Source organism: Gavia stellata, chromosome 2 (genome assembly GCF_030936135.1).
Source record: "Gavia stellata isolate bGavSte3 chromosome 2, bGavSte3.hap2, whole genome shotgun sequence".
In the NCBI taxonomy this organism is placed as follows: Eukaryota; Metazoa; Chordata; class Aves; order Gaviiformes; family Gaviidae; genus Gavia; species Gavia stellata.
The window spans coordinates 45,018,915-45,044,757 of NC_082595.1; the positions used below are offsets into that span (position 1 = coordinate 45,018,915).

At 39.4% G+C, this 25,843-nt stretch overlaps 1 protein-coding gene across 1 annotated transcript in view; it reads left to right on the forward strand.

Moving 5' to 3' along the window:
• The window catches only part of SYNJ2 (synaptojanin 2), a 69,126-nt gene that overhangs the window by 11,963 nt on the left and 31,320 nt on the right, over nt 1-25,843 (forward strand). The window contains exons 3-7 of the mRNA XM_059835630.1: nt 7,286-7,556; nt 9,997-10,222; nt 19,409-19,492; nt 21,339-21,400; nt 24,278-24,374. Of these exons, the coding sequence (XP_059691613.1) occupies nt 7,286-7,556; nt 9,997-10,222; nt 19,409-19,492; nt 21,339-21,400; nt 24,278-24,374 (740 nt within the window). The remainder of the gene's footprint in view (nt 1-7,285; nt 7,557-9,996; nt 10,223-19,408; nt 19,493-21,338; nt 21,401-24,277; nt 24,375-25,843) is intronic.

Consider the following 25,843-nt stretch of genomic DNA (forward strand, 5'->3'; position numbering starts at 1 on the left):
GGTATAATTGGCCAACTCTTCACCAAGCATCAGTGATCACATAGACTTTGTTCAGGAGTATCAGTATTTTTTTCTTACTACTGGAAACCTACAGACCATAAGTACTAAATTAACTGAAAATATTTATGAAAGTACACTCCACTGGGATATTAAAAGAGTGTATTTGTAGAGGAGGGAGAAGGGGAGACTTTTTTTCAAGACATGAAAGATGTCTCTGAGCACTTTAATTAATCTGTAAATATCGCTACTTAGGAATCCAAATAAATCACATTGTACGCCTGCCAAAGTAGATCGTGCTTTTCACAAGGAAGATTAAATATGTGAAACTGACTCACAAATTTAATGTTTCCCACCAGTAGTAACATTTACTTCTATGTACTTATGTCTGTTAACATGACTCACTCATTTCTTCTGCTTTCTTTTGTGAGATGGATGGCAGCAGAATGAATTGTACAGTGTTTCTGAGCTGTATCTCAGCCAAGATTTTGCTGCCAAAGAAGATGTAGCAAATACATCTTAAGCAAAGCGTTAAAAGAGCTGGCTTTGCAGTGCTTGGTTTAGACACTGTGATGTCAGGAAGGGTTACGTATATAAGGTAGTATTTTGATACCATCACCACGTAAGTTGTTTAGTTTAATACAGCTGATGGATTTGGGGAGGCATTCTGAATTAATTTGACTGTGTATATACTCTTGGTTTTGCACATGTACAATGTGTAGTTGAAAGGAAGAAGTTTCAAAGGCAAAAAGGACAACTGAGTACCTGTTTTCTAATCCTTTTGAACATTTCCTAATATGTAATTATATTTAGAAGAGGGAGAAAGAGTATTTTCGAGACTAAAACTGTAGTTTGGAAAATCTTGGTTCGCTTCATAATTCTGCTATAGATTTCCTCAGAGATTTTCAGCTAGATGCTTAGAATCTGCTCCTCTGCTGTGTTCTGTTGATAATTTTGAAGACAGATGAGAGGCAAAAATACCTTGCAAGTTGTTTTTCAGTGGACTATAAAGTGAAGTGGAGGTATGTGTGGAGTGGAGATGAAACAGGCTGCGGGAAAATAAGGCAATGGCATGACTATGTTGGAATGGAGAAAGAGCGAAAACTGGAGCAAATTCATTTTTAAAAGGAAAAGGCAGTTTTGAGTGAAATATTTGCAATTAAGAATGACAAAATAAGAATTGAATATTGCCTCCTTTTCACTGCAGCTCGTAATAAGCAACTCTGAAGTCATCCCATAAACTTCAGGGGAAACAATTGCCTTGAGTCATATAGACAGGTTAAATACAGAAACTGCAGCCTGTTATTGTAGGGTGTGACGTACCAGAACTGTGTTTCCTGTTCAACTTGGATTAAGGCAGTTGGTTTCACAAGAGCTTTTGAAAAAATAGATACAAGTTATTTTTGTCTTGTTTCTATGCCAAATATTCTCCATCCTCTGCCTCCCTTGTGCAACCTGATAAAAGGGCATTCAGCATGTATTGCTGTGAGCAAAACATTTCTTAAATTTCTTCAAAAGTGTTCTTTACAGACAGTTGTGGTGATTTATAGCTGTAATGGGGCAAAATAATGATCTTGGTAATGTGCATGAACATTTATACCCATCTATCTGAGATCAAAACTTGGTCCGTAAGCTTTGAAAGATTTTTTTTTTTCTTTAGTACTGTAGGAGGGTCTTGCTTTTTCATGGATGTGTTGCTGTAGAAAGCATGACCAGTAAGGAACACTTCACTTCTTGTGCTAGAATTATTTCAGAGATTTCTGTAAAACATTCCAGATTGCATCCTAAGGAAATGAGGGACGTTTCCACAGGTATGATTGTTAAGTGCAGTTCTTATGTTCCTAAATCACTTTCATCTATGTGTAAAGTTTAGAAATGCTAATATGAAGCATGATTGCACATTAAACTACTTGTAAAAGTTTAAAAAAAAAAAAAAAAAAAAGTTGTTTTCCATGGTGGGGGGCCCAGTAAATAGTCTGAAACTGATGTGGTTGTTGATTCAAAGTGAAGTGTAAGGGCCAGACCTGGAGCCTTGATTACTTCACAGGAAGAAGTTTTCCATTTTTTTGGATCACTTTTCATTGGCCTTGGCGCTGGCCCCATTCATCATGCACATGCAGCTGAATATAACGTGCTTTGTGCTCTGTACTGCACATGAAATCAAGGGGAAATTACCATAAATTTTCCACCCAGTGTCCTTCCATTAATTAGTTTTTTTTATGGGAACTGTTGGGCTCCTGTTTCAAGAAATAAGACTGGAGTTTGGCCTGTCCACTACTCCAGATATGCAGGGAGCTCCTGAGAGCAGGGAGCCTCTGTAGACTGGCAGTAGTGGTAGTACTGGCAGGGCCACTGACTTCAGGGAATTGATTTAGTGTTAATTCTCCCTTTGATCTTGAGAGTGCACTGCCAGCATTTGAAAATGCAGCTTGCTGACTTATTTGAGCTTACATTTAAGCAGTGACTGCTCGTTTCATGGCTTTAGTGGTTTTTTTTCTGTGTTGCTGTTGATGTTCTGGACAGAAGAAACATGAATACCTTGAATACTGTTTAGCTCCTTTCAAAAGTTGTCACCCATAATATGCTTCCTTATGATGCTGCCAGGTGGATTTGACTGGACTATCCAATGTATTTTTGTTGTGATTGTGTTAGTCTGGTACTTCAAGTGCTACTTGCATAAAAACAGTTTCACTGGAAACTTAAAAGGAGCAGTATTTTAATATAATTACAGAATTTGAAATGGTAGTGAGCTGCAGTTTTGAAAAGTTAAGGCTGTAGGGATTAATGGAATAGTCTCGACTGTTTTAAAGGGAAATACCATCTAGCTTTAAGGAATGTCTGGGTTTTTCAATTTGATCTATTTCATTAAAGTTGTGATATTTTCACAGTCAGCTCAGCAAAACCAATTTAATAAAAAAAAAAAAAAATGCTGTCTGTCTTGTGCCATGGCCTCACAAATACACCTACCATAGGAAATCCCATGTTGTGTTGATAGCAGGATTTTTTTATTGTTTTGTTTGTTTGTTGTGGTTTTTTCTTTTTGTTGGGAGTTGGGTGTAGTAAAGCAGAAATCCAACTTCTTGCATTCTTCTGTGAGATTTACTGGATAATAAAAATGAGTTGTTTAGGAACTAGAAGAATTTTTCAGTATATTCTTGTCAGCTAAAAATGTTACTTTCCTTGCAATGAATGAACAATTACCAAATAACTTAATATGTGCAATTTTTAGAAATGGAGAAAGTAGGTTTTAATTTGCCAGCATCCATCGTGATTGAAGCAATTGATCCAATTTCTACCCTTAAATTTAAGTGCATTTAGATAGGGTTGTGGTTGATACAGCTGTTTTCATGTTAAGTATCTGTTTTCAACAGGAAAGATTATGGCTTGTTATCATTTACATACCAGAAAAGAAACCACATTGACTTTTTAAGGTTTAAATTTAGAAGTAAATGGACTGATTTTTTGCTTTAATATATCCATAATAATAATCAGACTTTCAGTGACTGGCAAATAAGCAGAAGCATTTTTCCTATGGCTGGTAATGTTAGGTTTCTGCCATATTAGGTATTATTTGGATATGTAATGCTTTTGTTTTATTCCTTGGAATAGCATTTTCAATCTGACAAAATGCCTAAGTGAAAGTGTAAGTGGAGGTAGTGCAGTTATAATTTCCATCACAAACTTGTCCAATGTAGTTATCAATATATTTAAAAACATTGTCAGCCTGGGTTGAGGGGAAACTGTGTGAGAAAAAAGGTTTGGGATTGAAAGAAGAGATTCCCAGACAAAAAATGATGTTGCTGGCAAAGCAGGGAAAATGGGGAGAGCTTTGTTTCACTGTGTATAGCTGTATAGCTTAGTGGTGGGTAATTTCTTAGACCTTAATGGAGACAGGATTAAAAGGTGAATAGTGGAGTAGTGTTTCAGTAGTGTGAATTTTGCTGTGTGAAGTTCTAAAAGGGTGAAAAGCTGGTGGGAGCCCTACCTCTGCTCAGGACCCTGTGGCTACATCTGTGCTGTGAATAAAAATGGGGCAGGGCACAGGCTTGAGTGCTGTCAATAGGATATTGTGATTAACTTGCTCCCTGTGCCAACAGTGGCATGCACATTGGGCAAGGATCTTCTTCCCTCAGACGGTCCAGTGATAGCCTGGAGCTGATTCCCAGGCACACTGTCCAAATACCACCTGGTATGAAGGTGATATCAGCGGACAGGGCTTGGGACTTTTTTCCATGGCACAGAGAGATTTGTAATAAGCTGGGGCTGTGGTGTTGTAGTGTTTCTGCATTCTGGCTGTTTTGTAGCATATCCTGGGTGATTTAAGCAACTCATAGAGGTTGGAGTTGATCTGAAGACCATCTCAGCTCACAGAGCAGCCTAGGACAAAATGGCAAAGCAGGCTATCTTTATCAATCAGAGCTTAAATCTATTTGTCTCTCTAATTCCTTTTTCTCCAATTTTCTGGCCTGTAAGTGTGAACTCCTTTGCCAGCCTGCCTCTGTTCAAAGGCATCATGAAAAGTGCATGAAGGATGAAGGCTGCTCCATAATTTGGCATACTGCAAAGAGACTTATTCTGTGTATATAGAATCATAGAATGGTTTGGGTCAGAAGGGACCTTTAAAGATCATTTAGTCCAACCTCCCCGTCATGGGCAGAAACATCTTTCGCTAGGTCAGGTTGCTCAAAGCCCTGTCCAACCTGACCTTGGACACTTCCAGGGATGGGGCATCCACAGCTTCTCTGGGAAGCCTGTGCTAGTGTCTCACCACTCTCATTGAAGAAAATTTCTTCCTTATATCCAATCCAAAACCTACCCTCTTTCAGTTTAAAACCATGGCCCCTGGTCCTGTGACTACAGGCCCTGGTAAAAATCTCTCTCTATCTTTCTTATAAGCTCTCTTTATATATTGAAAAGTTGCAGTAAGGTCTCCCCAGAGCCATCTCTTCTCCAGGCTGAACAACCCCAGCTCTCTCATGTGGGGTTACGGCACAGTGGCAGGAGAGAGTATTACAGCGTCAGAAAGCCGTCAGTCTCCTGGTGCTTTAGGGACAATGCAGTAGCTTCTTAGCTGTGATTACTATTTTTGATCTCATTAGCTAGTGATTTGGGGGAGTAGAGATGCTGGACCTCTGCATATGTGTATGTGTCTCCCATTTTGGGGGTGAGTGGTTGAGGGGAGGAGGTAGTAAAAAGAGTCTAGAGTCTCTGCTAAGGGATAGCAAGTTTCTAGGTAAGGCAAAACTGGGTAATTTTGATTGGCTTTTTTGTCATGCTTCATTCCTACTTGTTGCCTTCTTAAACTAAAGAATTGCTTTGTTTAGATCCAGTTATTTTCCACCGGTTACGAGCTCCTCAAAGCAGAACCACAGGCAAAAAGCCCACTATTATTATATTCTAGTTCTTTTTGGCTATTTTAATGTTAACTTTCTCATTCAATCTCTTCTGAACCCTCTAGGAAAGTTTAAGGTCGCTGAAGCCAATGAAACTGCTTGTATTCTTTGTCTCAGCATCCCAGCTAGACAGCTCTTGGAGTCTGTCACTACTGGTTTTCTGTCCGTGAAGCTGACTGATTAGTAAGGCATTTTAATAGTGGTTTTATACATTGTTTCCAGATTCTCATGAGTGAAGTTTACTTTGAGCTGATCAGTTTTGCATGGTTTCAGCAAAGTCACAGAAGCTACTACCTATCCTGAGAGGCAGCTAACTCCTCCTAACCCCTTCTGGAGGGTGCAAGACAATATTTAGTCAGGTATGAACTATCATGGTGATAACTGATCTATCTCCTACTCTTAATCCTTTATAAGTATGCACGCTCATGTGCAAAGGAGGAATAAACTGTCAGGTTTTATGTATTTCTAACCCTCCACTACGATGTCATCTAGAAAAGTACAGAAGACATACTTCTTAAAAACACTCAAGAAGGAGAACACAGCATACCCTTGTTACGGAAAGAAATGTGATGAACAGAGCTTTTTAGTAAATACCACCTACACTGTCCTTTATGCAAAACTGGAGTCAGCAGAACAGAATGAATGAGATCTAATCTCTTGTCCTGCCGTTCCAGTCCCATGTGCCTACGCAAATACTCTGGCCCTGCTGCAAACCACCCCTGACTCAAGTTTCTGTAGCCAGCCTGTGATCTGGAAGCAAGGACTCCCCTGCTGGTGTTTCAGAAAAAAACTGATTGTTGCGTGAGAGTTGGTCTGCATTTTCGGACAGTGGGCCACCGTGGAGGGTTGAAGAGTGGTCCGACAAAGTGTTCCCTTTTGCTGTCTGAAACCATACTGTCCCAGATTGTCACTGTGTCCTTAGCTAATCAGCTTGCTCTTGGCAGGTCAGCTGTTGTTTCTGCTATGCTAGAGCAATAGATCTTGGCTCACTTCCACTTTTCTTACTAACTGGAGTGAGTAGTGTGACATTGTCTCCATTAGAGGCCAATTTAAGTGACTCAAACAATTTCTTCCTAGCAAAACCAGTGTTTTCAGAACAATTGTTCTACTGTTTCTTAATTACTTTATCATTTCAGAGAGAATGAGCAGAGGTTGAAATCCTGCTGTGTATGACAGATCTGATTACAGTGGTGTCACCGAGCTTCAAAATTTATCTTTTAGTTTTGGGGCCCTGAAATTCAGCTGCTTCATGATTTCACACTTTGCTTCACAGCCACAAGAGCTGGAATTCTTTTTAGTGTTAACTGAGGTTGTCATCTAATCATGTAATCTTTCGTGACATACAAAGCAAAATCTCAAGAATTGGTAATATTGAAACTTTCTGAATGGCTGAACATACCCAGCTTCATCTGAAGCCAGTAAGAAATCTGAATGCTTCCTATCTTTAAAATTCAGAAGTCAGTTGAAAAATCCATAGTGAGGAATACACTTTATCTCATAAATAACCAGTCTTTTACCTTTCCCTTCAATCAAATCCAATGAAAACTCTATGTTCTCTAGGGTGGTGAAATTTGATTTTTGAGTAGTGTCCGAACACCAAGCTCATTGCACTATATAAAGTAAGTGGGAAAACCACATTCTAATGCAGCAAATGATGGGAATGTGTAAGTATTGTGAAATATTATGGAATTGCACTCACTTACCTGCAGTCAAAAGGAATTCAGAAATGTAAACGAACGTAGGCGGTGTGCTTGTCGTTTATATGTGTTTTCTTCTGAAGCAAAGATACTGGCCTCTGCTGGAGCCCTGTCAGCATTGCATATGACAGGACTGATGCGAAATGGCGTAGCCCGTGTCCACCTGTAACCCTTTTGTAACTATCTATCACCTTCTAGGTAACACTCGGCTGCACTTTCTGGTTCTGGTGACAGGCTGTACGTCGGTGGGAAAAATCCTGGACGCTGAAGTTTACAAAATTACTGCAACAGATTTCTGTCCTCTCCAGGAAGAAACCAAGGAAGAGGAGCGTGTTGCTGCCTTGAAGAAAATACTGAACTCTGGGATGTTCTATTTCTCCTGGCCTAATGCAGGCTCAAACTTTGACCTGACTGTGCGGGCTCAGAAGCAGGGTGATAACCACTATGAATCTGGTAACTCGTTCTTCTGGTTAGTACTGCATGTTATACCAAAGTCTTCTGTCATCCCCACCTGTATCTCATTGGTTAAACATTCTCAGAGGGAAAGAACATACGCATTTCAGGTGCACCTCCTTAATTTCATTGTCACGTCATTTTACAGGGCGTGTGGCCTTAGTGAATTTGTGGTAAAACTGGGTCAAACAAGTAACTTGTATTTAATTAAAATTAATCTGATAGTGAAATGCAATTCTAATAACTGGAAATTTTGTGTTTTTAAGAAGGAAACACAAGATGTATTTCTCACACTACAGAAACATATCTCTATATGTCATGAATAGTTTCTCCTGCAGTTCTTTTTAATAATTTGCTTTAAAAGTTATCTAATAGAAACCTGCACTTGAACTGTGCATAAATCCCATCATCTGTGCTGAAGTATCTTCTGTTTCTTTAAAGAGTATGTGTTTAAAGTCTGTAGTTTAATGTTTCAATAATGTGCCCTAGTTTTTATGTTGAAACATCAATATGAATATGTTTGCAGCGCAGGGTAATTGCATGTTGCACAGAAGCAAAGTCCTGTGATACTCTGCTCTGTACTTAATTTCTTGTGCTTATAAAGCAAATAAAAAGTATTTTTACTGTGGTAAGTATGGGTTGACTGGAAAGGAAAACACACAGATGCTGGGTTTTGTCTTCCCTAGATGGGTTCACCGTTGATGTAATTCAGTTTGTTTGCTTTACAGGTTCTGGCAGAATGCTTGAATTCCTATACCCTCATCTTTTTCTTTTTTTAATAAAAAGATAGTCACACAGGAAGCATAGATGTACTGGAAATAAATGAGAGTTATATGATGAAGGTGGAAAATAACTGGCAAATTTAAATGTGGGTATGCTGCTAGAATGTGTGATAAGTCTTGTTGCCCAAAGTAGGTGAATATTAAATAAGCAAAAAAGTTCATAATGAAGATAAATAAACATGAGAGAGCAGTTCATTCAGGCTAAATAATCTTTCTAGCTGTGATGTGATTTTTGACTGGTAAGATCTAGCGTTTTAGTTTAACTCAGAAGAGAGATACATAAAACTTGCTTTCAACTGTGCTAATTATGCATCCCTCTCAAAAAGCTCTCCTAGCATGTCAGGTTAGACACATGGCACAAACAAGCTGATGTGATGAAAACAAGCTTCCAGTGATGAAACTCATAAGGTGACAGTCTCCCTTAGTAAAGAAACAACCTTTTAAAGCAACTCTTTTTACCTGTATTGTCTTTTAAAACTTTTCTTCTTGAAAGATAAGTATTTGAACTTTCCTTCTTTGCTGCTTCTGCCTAATCTAGAAGTAGCCCTTGAAGAGGTTCCATTCTCCTATATGTTGTAGAACAGGGATGAATGGGGACAACATCCCATTTAGGGCAAAAAGATGTTCCAAAGAAAATTTATCTTGAAGCAGTTACGTGATGTGGGAAATTTCAGACCAAACAATAGATTCTTAAGAAAAGTAAACAATGGGATAAATAGTTATATGATGAAAGGTGTCAGATGATCTTAGTTATAAGCAACACAAACTGCCTGTTAAATGAACTGCAACAACAACAAAATTCTACTGGAATTTGTCTGAGTGAGGACTTCCTCTGTGAGTAGAGCTGGGAGAAGGAGGTGGAAGAGATACCAAATATTGATTTAGACCTGCTTTTTCTGTTATGTATTTAGTTTAAAAATGTAAGAATGACTTGCACATATTTTAGAGAAATGCTCTACTTTATAGAACAATTCTTCAGGGGTTTTGCTAGATGTAACTCTTGTACAGATCTGCTGTTGAGCAATAAATGATAATAAAAGGGATTTTCTTGGCCTTCATCTGTGACTAAAGGCACATTTTGAAAAATGAAGTGAGGAAAACCATCCTAATAGAAGAGACTAGCATCCTTGTTAACCAGGCATGATAGGTTTCTTGGGTTGTTGATCTTAAAATAAATTGAAGGTTAAAACAGACATTCCTCTTAATTTTAGTAGTACTTTTTGCAATATCTCCATTGACTTATGGGTCCAGTTTCTGCTTGGAAAAATTTTCATGTATGCTAAGGTCCAGGCAGTACTGTTCAAAAGGTAATAGCTTGACAGCATTGTAATTTAATATAAATATTATATAAACTAAATAATAATACTAAATATAAATTTATTTCTGGAGCTGAAAGAGGTGACACTTGCATCTGAGTTTATAAGACAGAGGTACAAGATATGAGGACAGCACCTTGGTGGTAGCTATGCTATTAAAATTTGCCATGTTCTGTCACTGTAGTAGTTCTCAAGGATTTCTTCCTGATATTTCCTGGTTTTGAATGAAGTAAAGCTACAATAAAAAAGGGGTCACAAAACATTAATTGCTTAAATTAGTGATTGTTGTGGGGTGGCACCCATGCCTATCTGTCTTATTTTATTCAGTAATGTATCTGTATGTTGTTGAACCTTTCAGGAACCAGCTATTGCATGTGCCCTTCAAACACTACCAGGTGAACTGCTCGGACTGGTTGCTGAAAGTGATCTGTGGTGTAGTGGATGTTCGCACTGTTTATGCTTCCCACAAGAAGGCGAAGGCCTGCCTCATCTCTCGCATCAGCTGTGAGCGAGCTGGTGCCCGGTTTCACATTCGAGGGGTCAATGATGATGGACATGTGTCTAACTTCGTTGAGACAGAGCAGGTAAGCGGATGTATCCAATAGCTTTGAACAATTCAGTCCACTCAAGTTTAATTGGGGCAGAGTCTCCAAAAAGAATTAAAGGAGTTCACCAAGTGTTTTTCCAAGAATATTTAAAATATTATTGCATGACAGATTTATTTATTCTTGCCCATTAAGCATTTCTTTGCAATCTGTTCTTTTTCTGTGTTTCTGACTTTTCCATGCATGCAATTTTCAATAATACTTTTGATTTTTTTTCCTGAATATGAAAGTCTGGCCATTTGATGTTGTAGTGAAATACAGACATGGGTTTTTGAACCATTTGGAGAGCTCTGTGTGTTAATTCATGTGAAATCAACATGTGTAACAATAAGTTTCTCAATTGCAGGAAAACTTGCTTAGAATTATCAGTCATGAGGCCCATGTATTAAACAAAAGAATGTTTTCAAATCTGTTCCAGAATAAATGTCATGCTTTTATACATTCTGTGTACATTTTAAAGTACATTTCTTCTAAAATTCATCGTGTTTCCCATGCTAGAGAATCACTAGTTTGAAAGATTTTCTACAAAGTAATGGTTTCTACACTTCATTTCTCTTTCATTCATTTTAAGTATCTCTGTTAGTCCATACCACCAGGTTTGCTGGGCTAGCCATTGAAAGTTCCTTGCACTACAATGGCATAATTATGTCTACACGTATGTAAAATAATTTGGTTAGGGAGGCTGGGGGTGATTTTCAGCAAAGACTAGAGCTGAGATTTGCTTTTGGCTCTAAGGAGGTCACGTAGAATCATTCAAAATCTTATGATCATAAATGTTCAGGTTTCAAGTTACTCCTGTCTCCCTTATTGGATTGAAGCCATCACTTCTTTGTACAATAAGTTTTTCAGCTATAAAATGAGGGTGATTATTAACTTCCTGCCTCACAGGACTTTTGCAGACCAGTGAGGACAACATTTGTAGAAGGTACGTGGTGTATGCTGTGCTATGGTGAAGAAGAACTCTAAGCGCTCAAATATATCATTCTAGTTAAGAGGAAGCTGCCCAGCAAAGGAGCTGTGTTACCTGGGAGTCAAATCATCCTTGGCTACTAAAGGAAACAGAGAAAAAACACGATCTTCTCAGAGTCAGGCAGATCCCAGCGCAACTCATTTTGGAAGACACTTTGCTTTATATTCCTTGTTGCTTTGTGGGGGATTCTCTCCAGTGAGAGGTGGTATGACACCGTTTTTATACATACATGGCAAAAACCTTATTTCCAGCTGATGATGAGACAAAATATATGGGTGAAATGCATTCAGCAGGCTCCCTTGATTGACACAGCCAAACAAAATAACAGAGTCAGTTGGTTTTAGTACACAAGGTTTAGCTTACTACCTTGAAAGTGAACAAGGAGCAGTGGACCCTGAAGAATCTGAAATCTTCTGTGCCAGCTGAAATGAGTGCTTTCTTATTCAAGAGTAATCACCTTTTTCCTTTTTGAATAGAAGTAGTAATTACTAGCAGTCAGAACCATCATACAGAAATGGATGTCTCTATAAGCAGAATAGATAAATGGCTGGTAGTAGTTATCAACAAAGAACAAGGATCTGCTCCTAAAATTTGGTTGTTTTCAGTGTCTTCTGGGCAGATCTACAAAACTGTGTATGTAGAGTAGATTGTTTTCATATGTGTATGTATGTGTCTATATATATATCAATGCACATACAATGAAAGTAGATTGCTTAGGTGATGCTCATAAGGGGAGGCTGGTGAGACATCTCTACATGACACAGTGAGTGTAGCATAGAGATACTTAGCTAGCTGTGTCATTACTTGTTCCAGAAGAGTTATAGCTATGTCATAGTAGGGCTGTGCCTGACTGCTGAGGATGGCATCCCCCCCTCAAAAGTGCATATACTTTGGCACTAGTATTTTCTCATGGCATTGCATGAGTATAGCAGCTCACACTCCATCCTGTCCTTTCTGTTATCCCACTGCATGAGGTAGGCATGCCTTCAGGCACCTGTTTGTTCAAAATCCAGCTATGTTTGGGCACTTTCAGAATTTTCTCTAGGATGTTGCCTTGATGGTACAGCTTTAACCTCTTCACCTGGTTCTGCCTAAGGGCACACGTAGGGCTACCTTAGACTTGACAATGCTGCATTGCTCAGCAGAAGGTCTGGAGGAGTTGCAAACTAGTATTCCCCAGTCTGCCAGTGAGGTTTGATACCCAAGACGTTCTCAAAGCATGCACAATGTTACACATGTGACTTTCTGCCCAGTGGTCAGACTTCTCATCAGGGATGTGGGTGGCTTTTTGCTCATGTCCCTCCATTTCCTGGCTTGCCTGCATTTTCAGTAGACTGTCCTGGCAGCTTTCCACTTAGTGTTCAGGCTTCCACAAATTCTGCTTGTTGGATGCCAAACTCTTCCCCTGCAGTGCTTGGGTCCAAATGTCAGCCTCTGAATTCTCTGCTAATAATTCTCTTTTGTGCCTCTGCTCCAAAGCAACTGCAAGTCCTGCAGCATCTACATCTTTCTAGAAAGTTTGTCGGTGCATTGGGAGATGCAGATAGGTTTGCTCACCGAAAAGTGGAATTTTCCCCTGGAACTTGGGAACAGAAGAAGGGACATATGCCATTTTAAGTAATAACTTGGTACAGTCTGCTATTTTAGTTGAGTGCCTTCTCATGAGCATTAGTGCAAAGTACGTTACTCAGGATTTGAAGAATGTGCTCTTGCTGAAATGCAGAGGAAAGAAAATATTGGAAAGGGTTGCCAGCTGTCTTTCAGATCAGTCTCACATTTGCGACACTGCACTTAGAAGTTGCCAAATTATGCTTACTAGTTGGGTCAGAAGTAACTCATTCTATTTAATTATATTCCTGGAGTACATTATGTTGCAAATGATTAACATGAAAAATAAGATGGCCTTTGCATCCCAGCAGAAAACCTGAGGATTGGCTCCTGGTGAGTGGCAGAACAGTATTTGCTTGCTAATGCTTCCTTTAGCTGGGGCTGGGTCAGGCTCTTCACAGGAACTGCTGTGCTTTGTTCCCATTCAGCTAGGGGCTGCCATGAAGTGGGAGGACTGAAGGCTTTTGAGTGTTTTGCAATTGGGTAAGCAAAAGCACAAAAGTAAAATGGTTATAGGGTGAAAGGCTCAAGTAGGTTGAAAATTATAACAAGGGTTTACAGTTTTAAAGGATTGTGTGGTTTTGTTTGGTTTTTATTTTTTAAAGGAGAAAAGAAGGTTGCTGTTGCTAATGGTGATAAACACTAGTTTTACCAAACTGCATGTCCTAAGAAAGCGAAGTTGGGCTAACCACTGGGATGCCTGAGATCCAGTTCAAGCTGGCATCCACTTTCCATTAGGAAGGAAGAGTCCTAGAATAAACTCTTTCCTACTTTCATAGTAGACTACTGACTAATCGCCTATGAGGTCATATCTTGGCTGAATAACATTTTCTTTCCGTTTGCTGCAGACTGTACAGTATAATGGCATGCTGGCTGTGTGCTTTCATGGATAAATAGCACCCTAGGATTCTGAAAACCCAGGACTTTCCCCCCCTTTATAGGAATTACTTCTAACATTTTTCTGTTTTTAGAAGAGGGAGAAACAATTAGTCTTATCTCCAGGCAGCTCTTTTATGCATAGATGATATGCTTTTGTCTCCCACCGAGTTAGCCTTGTGGCATTTTAGCTCTGCAATGAGTCATTTTTTGTGGGCTCACTTAACTGCTGTGACTCACAGTGTTTGACAAGAACAGGGGAAAAAGTTACATATCTCACTTCACTTTTGCTTTTCAAAAAAAAAAAAGCTACTAGTAGATCTTTCAGATATTTGATCATTTGGCTTGCATCTTTACAAAGAAAAAAGGAGAAAGAAAAAATGGTAGGAAATGCTTAAGGAAAAACAAAACATGATGGGAAGAGAAAAGAGGGCTTTTTGAAATTTCTCTAATGTGTACTTCCAGTTTTGCTGCCATTATTTTGTAATGGGACAGCAGCCCTTTCTACTTGCAGTGGTGTTGTTAATCCTCAAGTAGTTTTAAAATCATGCTGTTTCCCAGTGATAGCTTAAATGTTTCCCTTCACCCTTTCTTCCTCCCCTACTAATCCCCTACAGTTGAGACTGTATCGCATTATTTTAATTCTTTTCTGCTGATATAATTGAGAAACAAGCATGCTTTCTTCATTTAGTTTGGGTGCCTGTCACTGTTTACATTTCAGCTCCTCCCCCAGTTATCCTCCAAAGAGTCGTGCTAAACTCTTAATATCTTAGTACGTGACTTATGGGGAACAACTCTAATTTACCAGAGTTAAATTAATGGTTTCAATTGTTTTCCCCTTCATGGAACTGTTCAATAAAGAAAATGGGAACCTTGATAAGGCATTGAAAGGAAATGCCATGAATTTGGATTAACCTTCCCTTTCTACCGGTTTAAGAAAAAAATGCCAGGCATGGATTAAGAAAAATGATCCCTATTTCACAATAACTCCTAGACCATGTTGGATAGCTCTCCAGGAGAGGAATGGATGCAATCATGTGGTTAATTTATTTTCTGGATCAAGTTTTAGTATGGCCCCAGGTGGGGCAAAGAGGATTATTTTGGCAAGTATATCCTTGGATCCTGTGGTCTGAGTTAAAGGGACTCACAGAGAGGTATGTTTAGGCCATCTGTTATCCATGCTCTTTGTGGGTTGTGTGGCAGAGCTGGGGATCCCAGGAAAAGCCATGTGAGTATCCATTTCATCATGGACTGTGTCTCTGTGCCCCTTGTGTGTGTGATGAATTTTGCCATCTTAAGTTGTGACAGGATAATTATTTCCTTCTAATGAAGCTGAGTGATGGAGATTAGTGAATAAATTATTCCAAGCAATGAATGGGAGCAGCATGCTGGGATTAGAACACCAGCTGGTTGACGTGGATGTTTGCTTCTTGCTCAGAAGCTTACTAGCAGTACCTGTGCATGAAGCTTGTTTTACCAGGAAAGGTCTTTGGATCACAGGGGCAAGGTCTGGCCCTATGCAACAGAAGAGAAAGATTGAGAAACATCCTTTTAAACTGTCAGCACTATCACCTTTGATTCTGGAGTTGGAGAAAGAGACCGCAAAAAGAGTCTAAGACAGCAGAAGTCGAAAGAAAAACATGGCAAATTCTAACACCAGAGGTCAGAGGACAGGCAATCTATTATCAAGGTGAAGAGGTCCTCCACATAGGTTAAGTATCCAGTTGCTGTTATATTGTCTGACGGGAAACTGCAGGAAACATGTCTGAAAATCCATCCAGCTAACTGGATTGGATTGTTCTATGAGCCAGATCCTTTGAGATTAATGAATTAGTCCTTGAGTGTTTTGAGGATTTGATAGGAATGAACATTCTCCCTGGGGCAAGTAGGCAACAACTTGCTGTCATTTTGGATCTAAGACAAAAGATAAGACTCCACAATAGTTTTGTGAAGCCCAAAGACAAAGATTTAGCAGTATGTGTCAACCGTAATGACAAAGTGTTGTCCAAAATGTAACTGATTGTTGTTGAACTGTTAGAGGAAAACTCATGTGATCTTCTTGGATGTATGTCTTGTCCATGAGTTAAGGAAAAAAGAGGACAGGAAAATTCTGGAAATAAAGTGCTTTTTAAGAACAAATAGTTTCTTTTTTTTTAAGGACTGTTCGTCTTCTGTGTAGTGCCTTAGAATAACAGAAATGGATCTGCTAGAGGACAGGGTAATAAAGTCAAAACCAGAACGACAAAATGTGGGACAGATACGTGCTTGTAGAAAACGTGACATTGTGAACAAAAAATGATCGAGGCTTGGAAGAATATGAGAAAAGAAATTCTGTACTTAACCATGCATGCTGGAATTGCATAAGCAATGAAGTTGGAATCTTTTATTTATGAGCGTAATTTTAACTTGGATGTATTATCAGTGCTTATTTAAGATTTTAACAAATGTGGTTTCTGACAGTGTATATGGGTGTTAAGATTATGTCTATTCCTGAACTGGAAAGTCGTCCTAGTCTCAGTCTTTCAACCTGCTTGCTTAAGATGTCTGCTGGTAAGAAGGCTGTTGCCACTGTTATTGTAACGTCAAGGGATGTACACAGTAGAAGGCAATGTCAGGATCGGAGGGGTAGTGGGTATTGCTGAAATTCAGGGAAGATTTGCACAGTTGTAATGCTTAATGAAATGGCTACAGTCTGTTTAGGAAGGAATGACTGGCAGAAAGGGTGTTACTCTCCCACTCATTATAAAATACTAGGTCTTTTTCCAACGCACTGTCAGCTTTGAAGGAAATAATTTTGGATTCATCTGGGTCATGAAAATTAGGTGAGAGGATTGTGAAAGACCACAGAATTGCTCCAGAGAACAGAATTATGAGCCCTGTAAGTGAAGAGAAAAAAAATATGTGCTAATGTGGAGAACTTTCTTGTGAACGACTATGTTGGAGAGGCCATGCTCCCAGTTCAAAAACATCTGAATTTCTAAAAGCTACATGGCAATATGCATAAAAATGTCAGTTTCTTTAAAATGCCCTATCATCATAGGGGAGTTCTGTATTAGACCTAATTCTGACAGAGGGTGTCCCCAGCCCATCACATCAGGATGTGGGCATCCTGTTTAGATCACAGAAATGATCCCCAAATAGTTTGATTTTTTGTTATTGTTGCTCAGTTCTCCAAATGGACAGCTTAATAGAGCAGAAAACAGTTAGAAGAGGTAATGGGTGAAAACCACTGAACAGAAAATGTGAGTGATAGTAGTAACAAACATCTGTTAACTCTTACGATGTTGAATCACTAGCAAGTGGAAATATGAGCATCTGTTAGTGCAGAAAGGCAGAAATGTTTGTTCAGTATTTTTCTTCTGTATTTGGCATAAAGAAGGCAGGTTATATATTCATGGTCTGTAACTGTGATGAAATACTTTCCACTTAAACTGTAGCTCAGGAAGATGTTAAACTGCAGGTATGAAAATCAGAATTATTATGATCATCATCATCATCATCTTCTAATCAGTGGGCCTAGAGAATTTGCAGCTGGGACTTTTAAAAGAGCTGGCCAAAGAAATACTTGAGCTGTCGATTCTTCAGTTAGTTACAGAAACAGGATGTTCCAGAAGATTGTAAAGAAAACTGATCCTCTGTAGCAAGCTGTTTGAGTGGCCAAATTGTAGTTCATATGAAACTTTGTCTGTAATCGTTATCATTAGATGTTTCATTTCAACTCATTGCATCACTGAGGTGATGATTCATATCAAATTTTGAAGTGAGCCAGTCCTGACTTTTTTGCATAGATTCAGGACCTGATTGACATTTAGTGTGAGTCAGGATAATGCTGAGGCTGTCAGTGGAGCTACACAAATTTGCTTTTCCTTAGAATTGGCTCCTCTGGGTCCATGACTGAGTGAAAAGATGATTCAGTGTTTAGAAGTCACTGACTTGTCTTGGTATGACCTGTCTCAGGAAGGATGTGATAAAGAGGAAGAAAGTGGGCCTGCTCACTCCTCCTGTAGGCCAACTGCAGGATGAAGTCTTCTGAGCAAAGAAGTGCAAAGAAAGGTGCACCAGTGTGTTGCCATGGTAATTAGCTCCTGCACTCAGTTACAGGCAACGACAGAAAACTTTACTGGGAGAGTGTGTTTTATAGCAACATTTCTCAAGTTGTGAGGAAGGCCTCGCAAAGAAGCTTCTCTGAGCAACCCCCTTTCTTGCAGGGGGTTGTGCTAGGATGAGATGCAACAAAAAAGGGTTGTTAATTCATTGATGTGAGGCTAAAACGTCAAAACATAGTTTTGCACTACATCTGGGCTAGCCATTGTTCTAACACTGACATTGTGACCCTGAAGAAGCCACTTAAATCTTTCATCTTAGTGAAATGAAGATAGTTGTAAATGCTCTGCAAAAATATTGTAAAGATTAGTTAGATAAAACTGGTGACAGAATATTTAAATACCTACCTCTCTGGTGTGGCTAGACTTCTTCTTTTCACATGTGTAGCTCTAAAAATTGTACATTGGTAGTGATTATAAAGATGAGAGGTCAAGGTAAATGAAGGCACTTCCCCTGAGCCACCCAGCCAGCATGTCTAGTGGCAAATCCAAAAGCACAAACTACATTAAAGCTGTATGGTAACCCATTTTCATGTTTGTTTCTATTTTGGGAGCTACTAGCCAGCTGGCAGCAGTTGTGCTAAATGATATGATGCGGTTAGAGAAGCAGCTACCTGGATGACTGGTAGGGATACCATTCCTCCTCCGCAGGGCTGCAGAAGACTCATTGTCATGCATGAGATAACAGAGATGTGTATCATGTGTATCGTGTATCCCCCATGGAAAACAGCCAGGATTCCACTGCTAAGTATAGGCCAGGGGACTGAGCCAGGCTTTGCACAGTTGCTCTGTGGTCATACTGTATCTGAAGATAGTACCTTTTGTGCTAAGTTAACATATAATGTAACGCTTTGCTCCAGGGCTGGTGGAGGGGGAAGGCAAAGGGGGAAATCAGTCTTTGTACTTCACATAGATTTGACTCAAAATCAGCTTGTTAGCAGTGATCATAAGAACAACTATGAAGGGAGAGTTTGAGTTCTGGTCAGGGAAGGAAGTGGGGAGTTCGGAGCCTCTCGCTGTAAGCCTCCTGGAAAAGAAATAGATCGCATGCTGTTCACTGTGTCTTGGAGTGGGAGTGGCAAAGCTGCTAGTTTCACTGAGATTTGTTTGGACACTGACAAGGCATAACAGGCAGTGAAATAAGAAATAGTAAATAAAGCAAGAGATAAGCTTATCCCACACCTGACATTACCCATCATCAGTCACAAGGAGCAATGACATTTCGCACAGTTAAATTTTGTGAGAGAGACAGAGGGAGAGTATATGGCTGGTCTTCCTGAGTGTCTCCACCAGTAGATCAAATCCATCTTCATTGTGGATGAAAGATTTCTTCCTTCTTGCCAGTGGTGGTGTTTTAAAATTTTCTCTTATTTCTGGTGAGTAGTGAATTGAATCTGCTGTGATGACATGAAAGCAAATACGTTGTGCTTTGTTCCACTGCCTGTGAGACTATGGAAAAGTGGCTGAGCAGTAAGGGGATACAGTGAGATACACGGTTTACTTTTTTTTACCCTGTGAGTTCAGTGTCTTAAACTGTCACCTGATGAAGGGGTCACAGACCGATAGATCTAACTGCAGAATTCCTTCTCCTTTATTTTATTTTTGCAGACAATTTACTTGGATGATGATGTCTCTTCCTTTGTGCAGATCAGAGGTTCTGTTCCACTGTTTTGGGAGCAACCGGGGCTTCAGGTAAACAAATAATCAAAAAGCCTACCTTATTTATCTCTCTTGCTACTTCTAAATTATAAGTTACATAAAATTTAATTGTTTTTTTTAAATGAGCTGCAAAGCTCATCCATGAAAATGCTGAGCACTTTCATTTTAGGTTTACCTTGCAGGAAATTTTGCATGTTTACATAAACAGAACTAAACCAGGCAAATGGCTATAGTTAACTGAAGTCTAACATTTTCATGTGTTCATGTGCCTCTACAGGGAACTATTTGTAATGGACTGTGTCCTAATATCATAAGCTGAAGCTTACAGCAATATCTTTGTAACATTTTCGATTTGATTTGGAATAGCTTTTCCTTCTGAAATGTCCGGCTGGCTTGATGATATTGACTCCACAATAAAACTGGAGTATGTAGGGATACCAGGAGCTCTATAGGAGAACATTACCTTCAAAGAAAGTATAACATTTGGATGGTGTGTTTGCTAGATTTCAGACAAAAGGTAATCTGATCTTCTGCAAGGCAGAGATGTAGGGTTTCATCACGAGATTATTGCATCAAGCCTAGCAGGTTACATATGCTCTGTGACTTACAGTTTATATACAGTTACAAGCTCAAATAAGAATCATCCTAGCACTCTTTGCATTCTCTGAACAGAGGGATAAGCAACTGGAATGAGTATGCGCATACATGCATATATGTTAGGAGAGAGAATACGTAATATAACTGTTTTTTTAGATTCTTTAAAGGTTATTTGATACTTTTTTTATCATTAAATCTAGCACCTAGGTACCATTCAGAACTACTGGATGTAGCGCAAAAGGAAGATGACTAAAGGATCTGTGGTGTTGTCTGTTAGCACCATCCAGTGCAATACTTGCTTCTTTTTATAAAGCGGGTCTGCTGGTATGGTTGTGCACACATCCTGCCCATGGTGTAGCTGTATCCAGCACTGTTGTTCCATATGTTAGGAAGCTGTAGAGCTTTTCCCCAAGTATTTTTGACTAGTGGGTAGCATCTCTACTTAAATAGAATTTTCAACTTTTTGGTAGGGACACAGTCGCTTTTTTTGCCTAATCTGGATTAGATTATGCAGCTTTCATTTATGTTGGTGAATACTCATAACTCTTATTCCTTGGATGTGAGTGTGCTGGCACTGGTGTTAGAAAGAATTGCAGAAACCAACCTCATGAAAAACAAAGGAAGATGATGAAGTACAGGAAACAATGCATGATCCTATAAATAATTAGCAGTGTAGTTTTTAGAGAAGAAAGAAGCCCTCTGCATACTGTAGTAACAGTAGCTAGCATTCAAAAGGAGCTTGAGGCTACTATTGTTGACTTCCATATTAAAAGTCCTATTAGACTGAGATTGATGGCACAGGATTTCATCCTTCATATTTTCAAAGGACTGTTCTGATGCTTTTTAGTTTCTGTAAATAATGAAAGATGAAAGAACTCAGGACACACGACCCATGGAACTGGCATAACTGCAGCCTTTGCTGCTGCGGGAAGGGCAGGAAGAATGCTGGGCATACAGCATACTTCTGTGAGGTGGTGTGGGATATTTACTAGAGGAAGCTGGTGAAGGGATGTGATTTGTTTGGCCATAAAAAGATGTGTAGGTATTCCTTTGCTTAATGATAATCAAGTTTTCACTTGTAATTGTAAATGTTGTTTAATAAAAGCTGTGGCTTTTGTATTCAGGATATTAAGTGGGTGTGTGTGTGCAGTCTGTTACAGGTGTCTGGTGCTGTTAGAGATGTTTTTCTCTGAAGGAAAAAGGGAGACATCTAGTGATTTAGGACTGTAGTAGTTTAAGAAGTTATTTCTCTCTTTCTTTTCCTTCCAATGTTTTATTTTAGGTGGGTTCTCATCATCTAAGGCTTAACAGAGGTCTGGAAGCTAATGCTCCTGCCTTTGACAGGTAAGCTTGATTCCACTTCGCCAATAACAGAGCAGCCTCGCACTTAACCAAGATTCCACAACTTTATGCCTTCCTAGTAAATCCTGAGAGAAGTGAAACATCTTTCAGATGATGTAGCCAATCCCCCAGGTGTTGCGGATTATTAAGTGGGTTTACTTAATTTATTCACTTATTTTTCTTCATTTTCTTTTGTGTTTTCAATGGTAATTGAATTAATTTGGTCTCCTGGCTTGTTTCTGTAAAAGCTAAGAAATACTGAGTGATATGCAAAAGGAAGGTCTGTGTAACCCTTTGTGAACCGACAAATGTGAATTTACACTTCAGGTACACAGAACACGTGTTCTTTACCACTGTAACACAGGTAATTAAAAAGTAAACACTGCTTCCACTCCATTCTGGATTTGTTTTTCTCCTCCTCTTGTTTTACTGCTATACAGAAATTGTGTAACAGTGTCTTATTCTATGATCAGTGTTGTGTGATGCTGTCATGCTGATGCTTTTCTACTTTACCCAAAGACTGGCTTGTAAACCTTTTTAAACGATTAAGACTCTGCTCGTCAGCTGGAAACCGTAAAAAGAAGCCATGCGTTAGCTTAATTCCTTTGAATGTCTGACTATGAAGTGCTATCCTTTAAGGGTGCAAACTCCCATGGCTATCAGTGGGAACATTGCCTGAAAAGGATGTGAAGAATTTGGCCTGTGGGAAAAATTTCAATTTGAGTGCCAGGTCATGTGATTAAAATCTGTTTTGGTTTGGTTTTGGCAAATCAGAGTTTATGTTGATTTTGGGTAAGGCCTTGATTTCATTTACTGCAACTGTTAGCAAACATGACATTAGTGACTGTTAATAGTTTTGCAGTACTGAAGACCCCAAACAGGGATTAGAACCTAAAGGGACTACGCACCATAGCAGTCCCTGCTCCAAAGGGTCTTTCTTAGCCTACATTCTCCAAGCTTTTTAAGGCTCTTAAATCCTACTGAATTCAAATGCCTTTGAGACTCATGGTCTTGTGGTCATCTAGTGCCATGATAACTTGCCCTGCCAGTGTCCCTGAAGCTCCATCTTAGAGGTTTGCATTCCACGGCAGAGATAGTTTATGCAAGAAGAAAACAATAATTTATTCAGCATCCTCTTGTGCTGCCCAAGAAATTGAGAGTACCTCAGCAAGGAACAACTCTGTAAGACCATTTAGCTCAGGGAATCTTTTCTCTCTGACCCTGATGCAACTGGTGAATAGCTTTCTTGTAAGAAGCATGAACATGAGGATCAACTTGCACTATTCTTTCTTTCCCTTGTGCACAGAAAAGCCTGTAGGTTGGATGAAGTTAGGGATCTCTCTGCTTACAGCTCTGCAAAAGACAGCCCTTTCAAAATGGGCAAGGAATAAGCGACTGCTTATATGGAAAAAGACACTGAAACTTAACAACCTGCTACAGCTTTTCTGAGAGTGTTAGAGTGGATTTAGCCTGTTACATCTTACCATCTGATAGGATAATGTGTTGAGAGGCATGTGAGAAGCAAATGGTAATCTTGTTAGTGGATCTTTTTCATCCCTACTCTCTGAGAAATCCTTGGGGAGCTCTGCTTACAGTACTCAAGCAGGTGACCTGAGCTTCAGCAGTTTTGTTGTAAGGAAGCAACACTGGCGGACAAGTGGGATCTTGATGCTGGGATCAGAGGGGTGCAAATGTATGGGAAGAGTTGGTGTACAGAGAACTGGTTGCAGAATCAGGAACATAAATAGCACCAGAAAATATATTTAGCCGTGTTTCTTGAAGGCCATGCTGATAACTTTTTCTTTCTTTTCTCCCCTTCCATGGTTTTCTCTGTGGCTTATTTCTGGTTATAGGATTTAAAGGTGCATGCCAGAAGATGTGTGCTTGCTGTTTTTCTGACACTTTGTCATTGCATGTTGCTTTGCAGCATGTAATAGCTTTTCATTTGCATGAGTGTTTATTTTATTTTTCTTGTCTATTTCTATCCAGCTTCCTCTTAAGTACTACTACAATGATGTTAGTATGTGGTGGAAGATGGTTTTAAGATCTAATTGTTTCCTGATGAGCCAGCACAGCTACTGCAGCACACACATGCCAACTTGAAAAAAATTTATTGAGGGAAGAATGGGTGCCTCTGCATCTGGCTAAAAGCTCTTGACTTGAGAGTCCCTAAATGTCGAGCTTTGAGAGGTTGGGGATATATGCCAAAAAAAATCCCACTTTATACTTGTTCTATTTTATGTTTTTCCTGAAGAATCTGGGCCAGGCCACTTAGCTAAAAGGACCGTTCATCTGATCCAGCGCAGTAGTTCTTATGATTACTAACCTTCCTGCTTAATTAAATTAAGTTGAGAGTGAATGTCTTGATGTTGTGGTAGCTCAGAGATGTTTGAACCCTGTCATCTATGACATGTGTGTTTGTGTCTCTATGGCCTTGGTACTGGAGTCCTAGGCCCCATTGCTGCTGCTGCTTCTTTGTAGGCTCAGCCCAGCAAGATGCTGGGCAATTCCTCTTGAAGCGTAATATGTTTTTCTCTCTTGTTGTCTTTCCTATGTAGTTCCCAGGCTGACAGCCCAGAGGTGGGAGCATGCAAAGGGCAGTATCAAAGCTAACAGTGACATAAAAGATATGAGGCCTGTTTCCTAAGATGCTTCTTTCTTTAAGTTCAGTACAAAATACTGTGTCCCTTAATTGCATACTTTCACCATTTGTACTTTAATAATTGATTGCAAGGAAACAGGCAGATGTCTGTAGCTGCTGTGGCTGAAACTTTCTGCTGGATGGAACAACCAGTGATCTCTACTTCTGTATTTTGAAAAAAGTAGTAGGCAACATAACGTGGTTTTGTTTAGTACCTATTATGGTTACTTTTGCTGTAGGCATATGATGCTTCTGAAAGAGCAGTATGGAAAACAAGTGATCGTTAACCTGTTGGGAAGCAGAGGAGGGGAGGAGGTGCTCAACAGAGCTTTTAAGGTAAAAGCAATAATTTTTTTTTTTAACTGCTGATTTCCCCTGAGCCTCCGTGTTCTTCTGTTTCCCTTCTGGCCCAGTAGGTGATGAATACTATATCTAAAAAAATGATGTTGTCTCTTTACTAGATGTTACATAATGAGAGAATGGTGCTTCATAGTCTCATGGCTTAATTTCTAGCACTGCCTTCCTGCTTATTTCTTCACACATTTATGCACGTTCTCTTTAACCAGCCTTTAAAAAATAGTCGTAATTCTCCTAAGAGTAGTTCACATTTGCAAAAATGAATCATGGTCAGCTTTGTCATAGTATGTAGTCACCTATGCAGTGAGGTGCCTCATGGGATTGCCAGAACTGCTTCGGGGCCAGGCCCTGACCCTGGCGCACTGAGCATAAGCAAGCTGTCTTGCTCTGATTGTAATGGGAAATGGCTATCTTGCACTGATAGTGATGAGAATTGGCTGCATGAGCACCAGATGAGAGGTTTTCCTGGCCCTTAAATGTCCCTAGGCACAACTAATAGCTGAAAGCAAGGATGTCAGGCATTGTAGAATTAAAGCTGTGCTGAGTTCTAGTGCAGTATTCTCCTGTCCAGATTTTTAAAACTAATGTGTACTTGAAGCCACAGGTTGGCACTGAGTCGGATTTGCAGCAGTGCAATAGCTGCCTGAATCTGGCTGGAGGTTGATGGAAGCCTGCCTCCTAAGTGCCTGTTGCTTTAGAAATCCAACATAAATACTTTGGAGTATACCTTCCCAAGAATAATATGAAGAATGGTTTAAGTACCCACCTGTAGTAAGTGTTATGTATTTATCATTGGTAAAGAATGATACAACAGTTCTGAGTTCAAATGCTTACTGTGTGAAACTAACCAAAATGAAAATTGTAGTTAAATAGTAGTTCCTGATTTGTTTCCCTCTCTGTTGGAATAATGTACTCGAGACAAGGAATGTCTTGAGTTTTTTAGCAGGTTCTCTGTGTGACCATTTCTTCCTCTTCCAAAAGAGCTGGGGAGGGCTATCAGCTTTACCAGTGGAAAGTGACAAAGTGAAAGTCTCTCCCAGTGCAGAATATGGCCAAAGAAAGTGACTATGACTAAAGTTTGCAAAACAATGAGGAAGGTACAGAAGTGAAATCTGGTCCTAGCTTCTGTTTTCAGCTTCTTACTGAATTTCTGCATGACACAGAAATAAAGTCATAGATACTTTAGAGAGAGAAAGTCGTAGAGTCCATGCCTCTATAATATCTTGGTTTCCCTACCTTTAAAATAGTTTTTATAGTTTATTTTGCAAAAACATTGAAATTTAAGGGTAAGAGATAATCACTTCTGGAATGCTCAAATAACTTACGAGGATACAAGTCTGACATTTCTTGTGAATTTAATACTGATATTTTATCAAACTCTCATGTTTTGAAGACCATGTTCTGGCTGGTACCATACAAACAGAAATTAAGTCAGAAACAGGGCATCT